General features: G+C 37.1%; 2 protein-coding genes and 1 long non-coding RNA gene across 3 annotated transcripts in view; 2 read left to right on the forward strand and 1 right to left on the reverse strand.

Moving 5' to 3' along the window:
• The window catches only part of LOC111344690 (TNF receptor-associated factor 6), a 27,308-nt gene extending 19,365 nt beyond the window's left edge, over window positions 1-7,943 (reverse strand). Inside the window, exons 1-3 of the mRNA XM_022951933.2 lie at window positions 7,604-7,943; window positions 6,451-6,502; window positions 17-124 (exon numbers count right to left, since the gene is read on the reverse strand). Of these exons, the coding sequence (XP_022807668.1) occupies window positions 17-124; window positions 6,451-6,502; window positions 7,604-7,866 (423 nt within the window). The 5' untranslated portion in view covers window positions 7,867-7,943. The remainder of the gene's footprint in view (window positions 1-16; window positions 125-6,450; window positions 6,503-7,603) is intronic.
• A 1-nt stretch (window position 7,944) lies between these two features.
• LOC111344689 (uncharacterized) lies at window positions 7,945-9,068 on the forward strand. The gene is made up of 2 exons (XR_002696184.2): window positions 7,945-8,679; window positions 8,792-9,068. It is a non-coding gene; the product is annotated as an uncharacterized LOC111344689 (long non-coding RNA).
• A 3,381-nt stretch (window positions 9,069-12,449) lies between these two features.
• The window catches only part of LOC148722263 (uncharacterized), a 2,900-nt gene continuing 2,849 nt past the window's right edge, over window positions 12,450-12,500 (forward strand). The window contains exon 1 of the mRNA XM_088737083.1: window positions 12,450-12,500. This exon is cut by the window's right edge and continues 369 nt beyond it. The gene's annotated coding sequence lies outside the window, so the exon portion shown is untranslated.

Genomic DNA, 12,500 nt, shown 5'->3' on the forward strand with positions numbered 1-12,500 from the left:
GATACAGTCCAAATACCTGCAACTTGCCAAGCTTTCCCTTCCAAGTACAGCCATGTTGCTTTTTCATACGACAGAATACATCTTGATCCATCATTTCCCGCTTTGCAAAGTTGTCTGGATAAAGCTAAGCAGAAAGTCATATCAGTAGAGAACTAATGAAGGTACAGTGTAACATGCCATTTAAGATCATTATACACCCCCCTGTGGGCACAGACTACATTACATTTCTAAAAATGGTTTCTACTGATCAGGTGGTGTCATCATTAAGCCTTACCAACCAGCAACTGTTAATAGGGACCTTAAGAATAGATGACCCATAAGAAGCCAGAGGAGAAACTGATGAACAAAGAAAACCCTAACACTTCATGCTAGAGCACTCCAAATACCAGGCAAGCATATACTGTAAGCATCTGCTGTCAACATAGAATTGTGAGAGGCATGGAAGTCCTTTGTATCCTGGTCAGATGACTAGCCTACCCTTGTAAGTAAAGCCATGTTATACTATGATTTTGTCTGCTCGTCCCAGTACTCAGCTTGGTTATCAACCACTTGATTGGGTATATATTTCATGAGTGAATGCCATATGGATGACAAACTCTTGAAAATCAGTCACCAAATTGGCAACCACTACCTACTTAGAGAATTAGTGAGGGTTAAGATTTCTTAATAAGATAAATCTGCAACAAACTTCCTTGCTACATTTGTTTCAATTCTGAAAAGCAGCACATGCACATTCAACAACTGTGCAAATTCACAGGACACCATCTTAGATTTAAGTACCTATTAAGACCCATTCAGTGTCCTTTTTAGATCAAAGGCAGCAAATGGCAAACTAAGATAAGAACCATTTTGCAGCTTGAAAAAAAGACTCTTTTATAAAATCTTGTTACTTCTAGACTATAAAATTAAGATGTAGTAAGATAATTGCATTAGTTTCAGATTTTGCTTTTTTGGATTTGTTGGAAATGTTTCTTCTGACAATATACTCATGACTCACTTTCAATTGAATAAACCGAACAATTTTAATCCGACTTCTCTAAGTTTTCCAACTTCCTCTCTCCATGTGCTTTTTTCTCTTAATGTTTTTTCTTCTGTTCCCAGCCTCTGTGGCTATCGTAGCTAGGGATGCCTGACTAATCTTACGATTAAGCATAAACAAACAAATCAATATGGCTTAAACTTAACACAATCTCGACAGATTTTTGGCAGATTCATTCAAATAAATGATCAATAACAAAGTGCTTGCAGAACATCCTTGAAAAGTTCTGGGAAACAGCTTTGCCTAGAATTTTCTTTACTCAATTTAAAAGCCCAGCACATTTATTTTCAGCAACCATTCAATAAATGATTGCAATAACAAAGGCATTCTCAGTAAAATGTAGTTTTGATTACACCATGATGGCTGCTAAAAACATATAGTAATTATCATGGTCTGTTCATGCTTTAAATCTTCATTTCGTATTTCATGGTTTTAGAGAGGCTTTTATCATCCTGCTGGATAAAGAAAAATTATTACCAAACAAAGAGCGACTATAAATGTGAGAGAACATTTCAACCCACTTGTTAACAACATGACTTAGTTATTACTTGACATCAATTTTCAACAGAGTAATGGCTTGGTGTTGAACATGTAAAAATTTGTTTAAGTAGGTGAGTTTGTTCCATGGTGACTGTACAATCCAAGAGCAATTTATCATTGAATAAAAAAATGTCTTTAAGATTCTTTGATTTGTATTACTGTTAGGCAAATACAATGTTTTTGCTTACATAATTTTGGAGGTCTTTCTAGTACACTTTCTCTTAAAATAAAAAATGGCAACAAACTTTTGGAATTCAATACCAATTTGAAATATTTAGGAATCAAGTGGCTACCAAAAAAAGAAAACACTATTCACATTAATTGCCATCTGGTGTCAAACATTGCCTCTTTTTTTTGTATCTTAGATAATGATGATGATATGGCTCCATAACAAGGATTTCTCTATAAAGCTGTATAAAGTGTTTTTCTTTCCACTCTATGCCCCTTAGAAACAAACAAATAGTAATACTGCTAAGGACTTACTTTACGGTCAAACTTTCAAAACTGTGAACACCTAAAATATGCCTGGAATGTTGGTTGTCTTGTAACCAATAACAAACAAGATCTTGAGACCACAGAAATCACAGACACCAAATGGGTTGCCATCCACCACAAAACCAATTTTGTGACCACTTTGTTTCAAATCTGTCTTATTATACAGGAGATGCCAGTAAGATTGCCAGTCCTTGCTATTTGCAAGCCACACATACTGCTTGGGCAAAGAAAGTTTGAGTGATTTCTAAACATAGATAAAAAATTGACAGGTGGATGCAACTAGCCAATGTGACCATTCGACCTGCGACTAAAATCGCTGAGGCACATATCTTCAAAATTGTAACCATCTTGTAGATCCAAGGTATCAGCTTGTCAATTTTTCTTCTTTATTTCAATCCCTTGGCTTACTAGTATGTGTATAAAAACAAGTGAACGACTGCTCTTAAGGGAGGAAGGGCTGTTATTTTGATAACTGCAAAAGGTGAAGACGGATATCACTAAAATTGGAATTTTGTAATGCCTAAAAATAAGCGAATTGAGTGCAAATTCTGCTTGGCTGTTCCTTTTATAAAGCCACTCACATTTCTCCTAACTTTGCAAGTATTACCCAATTACAAACTAACCAAATAACTGCACTATAAACCACTACAAGAAAATGGACTGAAATGATATTTTAGGTGGAATAGCAAAAATCAGGTTGTGCCACGACTCTGCATTATTTGTCACCCACCTTCTAACCACCCAAGAGACGGCAATTATTTCCTAAAGTAAATAAACCAAATTCTTTACCCAACCAAAAATAACAACAATGTTCCTGGTGACAAAAACACCAGAATTTCAGGGGGTGTTTATCATCTTTTCATCTTATCCTGTAAATCAAATCAACCACGTAAAAAATGTTGCATTGCTAACATGTAACCACTGCAACCACTTTTTCAAATTCTTCATTTCCTTTTTCTGCATACCTAAAATCCCTCACATTGGTTTTGGCTCCCCATACAAAGGAATAGAAATTATCTTAATTTGTCTAAGAGAAGACAGAAGGTGTTTTGAAACCATCTTGAAACAAACTGGTTTCGTGACTGATGAAACCCATTCAGTGTCTGTGGTTTCTGTGCTCTCAAGATCCTGTTGGTGATTGGTTACAAGACAATCAACATTCCAGGCATATTTTAGGCGTTCACAGTTTTGTAAGTTTGACCGTAATCAACCACAACAGGTTATGATGTTAAATCTTTCAACCTGGTTCATTTCCATAGTGAAAAGCTGGAATACAGGAATGAGCCAAGCTTTCAATTTGCTTTGCTCCTCCATGGAAACAAAATATATCAAACAAGTTTTGGATGTTTTTATCATAAAACAAGACAAATAGGTTGAGAGACAACCTGGGAAAAATAACTTCTTTCAGGAAATAGATTTTGAGGCTAAATTTACTCACCCTCACTCCAACATAGCAACAACGAGGTTTTCATGTTTTAGATAACCTGTGAATAATGGGCCAAGCATGCACCATAGACTATGGGTCGTTGTCCTTGTCGCTGTTGTTGATGCTTAAGGTCGATAATGGCTCATTATTGACTGACCAATTATTTTTTTATTAACACAAATTATTCTTTGAGTCTATTCAAGCATCCCATTACTGTCAAACCTGTACAAGTGGCTGTCTCTGTTATATCTACCCAGTCAATTTCGTGTCAAAATTTTGCCTGAAACTCTGTCAAATGAAAGACTTTACTTAGGAAAGAACTAAATTAGATTTGGTTTGATTTGAAATAATTTTCTGACTGCATTAGGGGCCATAATTATTTCCCTAGTCCGTAGGGTGATAAATTGCCATCAGCCAACGGCCATAAATAACTTTGACGTTAAGTTTTGGGATTTGGAACCTGATTGACACCTCTTTCCTGCACAGCCATTAAATTTAGACCTTTATAGGCAAATACATGCAAAAACACCTGTATGTTTTTATCTTTTCAAAAGTTATGAGCATTTGAATCAACACATGTACAAACATTTGCAATGGTTAATGCCGACCTCTGAGAAGGCAGTACACTGCTGTGTACAGTAGTATGATCATTCAGCTGCAAATTCTGAATTGTAGCCCTCAAATGTCGACTTGTAGACTTGTGAAGTTCAATAACTGATTCTATAAGAAAATGCAGCTGCAATCCAAAGTTTCCACTAGACATAAAATGCAAAACATGGCTGTAATTTTGAATTTAGTTTGCAACAGTGAGTTACAGAAGAGTGCTGACCGCTTAAGTTTGGAGTTATTTGTTGGAGTTATCATTAAGTTCACCAGTTTGTGGAGCAAGGAATGTTTGAAATTTCATGAAAACCCAAGATGTATTGAAGGTAAGCTGTATTTATGGTGAGATGTGCTCTAGGGGTTTGATTTCGGTGTAGGCAGAAAAATCGCAAATGCTTGTACATGTGCTGATTCAAATGCTCATAACTTCTAAAAAGTCAAACATACAGGGGTTTTTGCATGTATTTGCCTATAAAGGTCCCAACTTAATGGCTATGTAGGAAAGAGTTATCAATCAGGTCCCAAATCCCAAAACTTCACACCTAAATCAAGGTTATTTACGGCCATTGGCTGATGATGATTTACAGGCTAGGGGTCAGAATATGTTAAAATTCACCTTTTCAAATATATTGAGAGGGAAATCCTAACTATCTTGGCAGACTAGAAAGGTTGTTAAGCAATCTGACATAAACTTGGTGGCTTAACTATGCGAATCAAATATTCTATAATGTTACAAAATATACCCATTTTTCAATTTTCAAGATGTTGCAATGGTTCCTACGGACTGGGGAAATAATTATGGCCCGTAATGTAGTCAGAAAATTATTTCAAATCAAACCAAATCTAATTTAGTTCCTCCTTAAGTAAAGTCTTTCATTTGACAGCGTTTCAGGCAAAAGTATTCTTGATGCAAAATTGACCGGGTGGAAATAAGAGACAGCCTCTTAAGCTGTTACCCATGGGGAATGGAGGGTGACCATTTAAAACAAGTTCTAAAGAATGGGGATAATACAAAAAACGCCATTTTATACTACAATTGACCACTTATTACGAAAAAAAAATTGCTCAAATATTCTACTAACATTGAGAGAAATATGGATTGCACTTGACGTGAAAGATCATTCTTACTGGTAGTATTATTCAAGAACGGTAGTTCCGTTTTTAGTGACAGCTCAATACAGGTGGAAGACAATACAAACAGGCCATTGCAACTCATTCGAAGGTGACTGCTACAGTTTTACAGAGCTGACTGTTTAATAGGGGTGAAAACTACAGGGAAACAAATTGCCTAATGCAAGATGACGGCTCAATAAATTGCCGCTTAATAATACAGGTTCAATTGTATTTAAACATTCAAGTTATGCTCAATCGGGTGTAACACTTAACATGCAAATTACACCACCATTCATGCATCAAGTGTTTGACAAAGTTGATTATAAACTCTAACAGAAATTATTAGGCTAAGCATAGCTGTTGAGCTGTACATTTTAAGTTGTTAGCAGTATAGCTAACTTTACCTTTGTGTTACAGTGATATCAAATAATTTCCCATGTCATGTTGGATATACCAATGCAGTGCTGAGTGTCATATGTGCATGACCTTGCATTATATTTTTATGGAACAAGAAGGAAAAAGGAAAGGTAAACAGTGTATTTTAAAACTTTCTAAACTTCTGGTAACAATTTTTGGATCAAGAGCATTACAAATAGCTGTGTTTGTCGAAGGTTGATTAAAAATGGGGCAGTCTACTGATAATCAACTCACATTCAACTGTCCATAGACCAATTAACAATTATTCTACAAAGGGGAGCCAAATACAAATGCATTATTGACCAAGCATGAGGTCAAGATGGCTTGATATTAGCCTTATTTTAGCAAACATGCGAACATACATGCCTTGATGATCCGGTAACTGCATCGAAACTGAAAGAACTGTGTGTAGTTCTAAAAGTCCTTTTATGGAAAAATATACATTCTTGAAGTTTACAAAGGTTTATACACTCTTAAGTAGCCCAAACTGCAAGGTATTCACATGAAAGGGCCAACAGTTGGCTGACTGTTGGCCTTCTGTCTGCCATCTGTCAGTTAACTATCAGTTGACCGTCAGCTGTTTGTGGGCTAACTGATGGCTAACAGTAGAACTGTCGGTAGAGTGTTGATAAAACTATCAGCCAACTATTGCTTGCCTTTTGACCAACCATCAACCAATGCATTAATAAACTGCTTGCTAATATATCAACTGCCTTACTCACCTAGGCTAACTATAGTCTACATGGTCCAAACTTTTTCAGCAAGGCAACCATTTACTGTACTCATGGCAGCAATAATTAAGAATACTTGTACAAACCTGTGATTCACTTAAGCGCTCATTATCTACGGGGCATTTAGGACCAGCATCTCTAAAAATGGTAAAGAAAAACAGTGCTATAAAAGAGAATACAAATTGTCAAACATTAAAATAATAAAAATGCATCTACCTTAAAACAAACTCAAAATATTAATCAAAATGAAATAAAATGTTTAAAATTGATCTTACTTTTACTCAGCTTGTAAATTATAACTGTCAGGGATTTTCAAAACAAAAGTCGAGTATTTCTATCTGATTGCAAAAATGCAACCCCCACACCTGGTTAATTCCCCTAGTAAATATTTCACCATAATTGACAACATTTAGACCTAGCAGGAAGCATATGGATCATATACACAAAATAGAAATTTATTTTTATTTTGGGTAAGAATGAAAATGAAACCAAAAAAATTATAATCAGCTCTTTCACTTTCAAAGGAAATTCCCCCCTCAAAAAAAGATGCAAAAACTGTGAACTGTAAACACTTACTAACCTTAAATGACAACACTCTTAATACGTTACAAAAGATAAAAATGTATCTGCAAATGAGCTACTGCAGCAAGCAGCCCTGCACTAGCCTCCAGAACATATCCTTTGAATGCTATTTCATGTTGACATCAAGGACTGCTGTCGCTGTTGTGTGACATATAATGAGCATTTGGTATTAAGTGATTAGTGGATCAATATGTATCAACCGCCACACTGCTCCTTAGAGTTTGTTAGATTTCCAAACCTTCCACCCCAATTGTATTAATCAGAACAATAAAGGTCTACACACGCATGCGTTACAAAGATGCCTTTTAAGTTGAACCACTGTGATGAGTAAATCATCAAGAGAAGGTATAAAGGTCCTTCGAGGAGCTCACACAAGAACCACAGGTAACATTGTAGTCTGTGTATGGAGAGAAGGTGTTAGTTTCAAAGTTTTCGGTAAATGTAAGGTACTTGTAGAGCAAACCACAATGTATGAGACATGTTTGCTGAATTGATCACAACTAAGATTAAGACATGGCATCATTGCTGATACATTTGGCGCTCAAAAAACTGCTCAACCTCGTGTAACCCATAAGGTAACCCAGATTTCATTTCCTTATCAATAATTTTAGCTCTAAGGCGCCGAGGATAAATTTGTAAAACTTCGATAGACCTTACCGTATGGACCGAACTATACAGCCTTTACAGAACCTGTGACCACAGCTTGTCTGCACTGGTTCTCGCAGTCCCAAAAGACAGATAGGACACTCATACTTGCTTTCCAAAGGTGGATCAAAATACTCATCATATCCCTCAGACCTTGGTTCAACTTCGACTGATGGATACCTGAATTCGGTTGCTGCTACTTCAAAACTTGGCTCAAAAGAGCTATCACGAAGGAATAGAGGATGCTGCTCCTCTAAACGAAAGCCACGATTCATAGTTCTATGTCCATTGTGTTCAGTTAAAAAGTTTGAAATTTGCTCGACCAAGCTTTTAAATCGAAAAGTCGAAGGGACAGTCCCCTACCCCACAATGCTTAGCAATCTGAGCGTGAATCAACGTTAACGTCATCAATCAAGCGGAGCTCTGAAATAAATAAATGAATAAATGAATAAATAAGAAGAAATTAAAGCACATGAACAGAAAAAAAACAAAACAAAACAAAACAAAACAAAACAAAACAAAACAAAAAAAAAGCACAGGACAGTAATTTTCATTCCAGCAAGCATACGCTATTCCCCCTCCCCCCCTCAGGTTATCTAATAACGTGAAGTCAGCGCCCCGTCATCGACAGGTTATACAATCTATTAAAGCTGAAAGAAAAAACAAATTTCAGTTTCGAACTTTATGCCCTCGCCTTTTGAGTCCCTACTTAAATAGGAAGATGACATGGTTTATGTTTAGATTGAATAACGGGGTAATCACTGCCAGGTGCGCAGTGTAGTCTCGGCGCACAAGGCATCCTTGGGACAACACTTTGAACCTAGGACGAAGGACGTTAGGGTAAGTCGCTTTGAGTCATTTGTGTTGACTATTCATCAATTGCAAGTTAAATCAACAGAAAATGTTTTGAAGCACAGTTTTAAAATACAGGCCCAAAACGTTCATCCTAAACGTTGATTACTCGGGAACAAATCGACGGACTTAATCAACAAACTTGGATCGTCAGACTCGTTAGCAGCCACAAATCAGGAAAGGCAGTAATCTTTTCAGCCTGCAAAGGCTAGCTAGATCATTACCTAACTTTCCAGGTGAGATCATTACCTAATTTTCCAGATGGAAATTTCATATCAAACGTTCTTTGACTTGACAGCACAGTTTTCACAGAAGCTGAGCGTTAGTTATTACTGTCTTTATTTCTAGGTCCTCGATTCAGTCAAGAAACAATTTGTTGGTGAGTTGTACGCCCATCTTTGTTAGATGAAAGAGTTGTTTTTAAGATCAGTATGCTGCCCTCGAAAAATAGATTTAGTGTCGTGTCGAAAGACGTTTCACGATTCGTGTGCACTGGATTGCTTCATGGAAGTAGGAATATAATTATTTATTTGTGCCACATGTATCAAATTTATTTGTAAAGAATGAATTAACTTCAATCTTTGATTTTCGATGTATGTTCAGATTAAAAACTTGCGTTTCAGTCGTTGACTGCTGTGTTCATAAATATGTCTCAAACCAACTCGCTATGATAACCCCAATCCATCCGAGAGTTTTGCGGTTTCTAAAATAGCTTTGCCCTGCTCTTTCATCCCAACAAGGCCTACTGTAATTTGCGAAATGAAACAGAACGAAGCGAAATGAAAATCTGTAATTTGCGAAAAAGAAATCAAGAAATATCACAGACCTTGGGTCAGTTCCATTTTCCCAGCAAACGTGATAGTTTATATGGAAACATGCTGCGACATCTTCCACATGTTTTTTCGCTCGGGGAAGTGTGATGTCACTCGTTTTTATTATTCATCGACTGGGGTTTTGTTAGTTGATGCTCAAAAGCGTGTACTTCATTCTCTCACGTGCATTTGGTTTTGAGGTTTTGAAACTTCCTTCCTTATATCAAAATTTTTCCAGACAGGAAAAATTTCCAACATTCCTTCACGCGATCATAGTTATTGAAGCCTTTGCTTTGTTATCTTGTGCATAGGTAGAAAGTAATTGCTATAAATTATTTTCTTATTTCATCCCAAGTCCATTTTTGTGTGACTTGTTTCATAAAACAAGACACTCCGCGTTGCAGGATACTCCACCATTCCACCGCTCCACTGTTCCATCATTCCATCGAATAAGGGTCACCTTGTTAAACTCGAAGTGTTGCTTCCTTGGCAAATTTATCCGCACTTTTGAGCATTAGTCGGTGATTGAAGAGGTGAAATGCTATCTTTTCGAATAGTTAAAATTTATAAAAGTTTCCACAACATGCGGATCAAACCTATTATTTCTGCTAAGAAAAGCCGCCTTTTTTTTCAATTAAGTGTCTGTGACGCTACCGTGAAATTATTTTGAGATGTTTATCATCTTTTTGTGGGGTCACGGTGAGAACTGAAAAAATATATCTCCAGGTCTACAGGGCGTGATTTGCTGATTCAAATGGTAAAATTCTCGACCTTCAAAGAAAAAATATTTCTTCTAAGTTTTCATGATTCTGCAAGGTAAAGCTTTGTTTTTTCACGCGCAATCGTGAAATGATTGTGAGATGTTGACCGTCTTCTTTAGTTTTCCGAGATAAGCAAAGAACGAGGAAAATAAAACTCGGCAGACTTCGACAGAGGTCGTTCGTATTCTACACTCACCCACTGAACAGGACAACATCGTGGCTTCGCCTCCATACAGGAGGCAGTAGCCTCGAAAATTATTTGAACTTTAAGATCTAACCTTTCATATGATACAAGTTTCGTTAGGTTTGATAACGAACTGTGATTGCAAGAACGAAACTCGTGTTAAAAGGTCACGTCGTCATTCTTTGTGCTTATGCACTTAACTCAAAAAAGGACGCCAAGTCCATTTTTGTTAACTTCGCGGTATTTGTACGCCCTTTTGATGTCGCAATATACGACTTTTATCTTAGCTTTCAATCGGATGTGAGTTTCGTTCGGTTTCATAAACATCTGCGAAAACCACTCTGGGATTCCCCATACGGAGACTGATCAATTTTTGTGATATCAACATGCTAAAATGTAGTAGCATGTAAACGTGTTCTTTCGGTGAAGGGCAAAACGTAATACTAAATAGATTATCATTGTTATGTCTGAGAAAACAGTTCCATGCATAATTTCTCATTGTTTGATTGGAACGTTTGGTGAAGCACTGCACTCGCCTTAGTATTGACAAGTGTACCAGAGTTTTGACCGACTCCTACCCCTCTTAGTTTGTGACATTTGCGAGTACTACCAAATAAGGTAATGAACATGTACGAGCAAAATCAGACAATAAGTCATCTTAGTAAGTTATTATGTGGCGAATAAACAAGAAAACGAAGAAGAATCCGTGAGTTCTGTGTACCATCTTAAAGAATGGCTCATTAGCGAAAAAACTACTATAGGCGGTTTGCAACCAATCTCTTGAGACACAGGTAACAATGGTGAAAGGAAAAAATGCTGGTGGACGAACAAAAGAAGCCAATGAGGTATCTTTTGTTTACGTCCACCAGTACAAACCACCTATGCGATTTCTGGACTTTGCAGTAAAGTTACTGAAGCTAAAGGATGTATTTTGAGGGGAATCCGAAGGGCATGTCGGGCAATTTGAGCATTTGTTAACTGATCAATCGTCGCCACAAAATTAGGGAAATTTAACAGCCAAAATTTCGTTCGGCGTTTTGGGAAATATCAAAAAGTTTTATCTAAATTGCGGTACACCTGGCCCACTCAGTGCATATAATGATTAACAATGGCTTCTATGGTCTCATGCCTCGTTATCCAGACGCTAGCGATATATGCAAATGAGTGGGCGGGAAACTGTTAAGTAGTAACCAGAAATGAAAATATCATAAAAACTGACCAACTGTGAAGCCATTCTCTTGAGATGGTCAAGGACTGTAGACCATCTTACTTTTCTTTAGTTTGGTAAAGGACTGTAGATGGTAAAGGACTGTAGACCATCTTACTTTTCTTAGTCGCTACGCTTTGGATCAGATCTTATTCCTCCCTCGAATTATGCCAGGATCATTGGTGTAATTTTCGATACCACCATGTCCACGATGCCTATGTTGATTCATTGAAGCTGCTTTTTATCATTCACGTAATAGCGCCCCCATAAGTAAGTACCTATCGTCTACGGCTACAGAAATACTTATACACACTAGGCCTCATCACTGTAACCTTCCTCTGTACGGTGTCCCAAAGTATGTTCTTACGCTGGTTCTTCAGAAACTCCAAGTCTTCGAAACGCTGCTGTCCATGTCTCATCTGACTCTTAAGTCTATGATTGCATAACGCTGACCCTTATTAAATTTCTATGGTTACCTTTTGCTAACGCTTCAAATTCAAGATACTTTTGCTAGCCTTCAAGGCCTTTTATGATAAATCTTCCAGTTATATTTAAGATCCTTACTTAACCCCACGATCGTTATCTGGCCCTCTTTCAATACGTATTAATTTTAACCTTAAATCGTGCGTAATAGGATCCCTAGCTGTCGCTGCTTTAAAGTAATGAAACAATTTAACTTTACATTTACGATTACGTTCTAGCATTTCTTCTTTTGAATCTAACACTAATACTTGTCTTTTTAAATCTGCTTTCAATTTCGGTTAAGAATTCTTTGGTTTTATGTTTTTGACCTATCTGCCGTCATTAAGCGGTGCTGAATAGATGCGTAATATCATTATGAGTACAAGTCGAGAAAATGCACCTTCAAAACTTGGCGCAGATGGGCCATAATGAACAAAGAGAAAAGGCTGTACCTCTTTACGAAAGTCACGATTGACATGGCTCGCGTTTCCCTCAGGATTACTAAGGGTAAATGTTGTTCTTGTGCTCTTCTGTCTCTGAAAACGCGATTGAATGAAAGGCTTGATCTAGGGGAGTCCTATATCCTATAGACCCATTTCAAGCGTGACGTCACATCACGTGACATTGCGAA

Source organism: Stylophora pistillata, chromosome 10, assembly GCF_964205215.1.
Source record: "Stylophora pistillata chromosome 10, jaStyPist1.2, whole genome shotgun sequence".
Classification (NCBI taxonomy): domain Eukaryota; kingdom Metazoa; phylum Cnidaria; class Anthozoa; order Scleractinia; family Pocilloporidae; genus Stylophora; species Stylophora pistillata.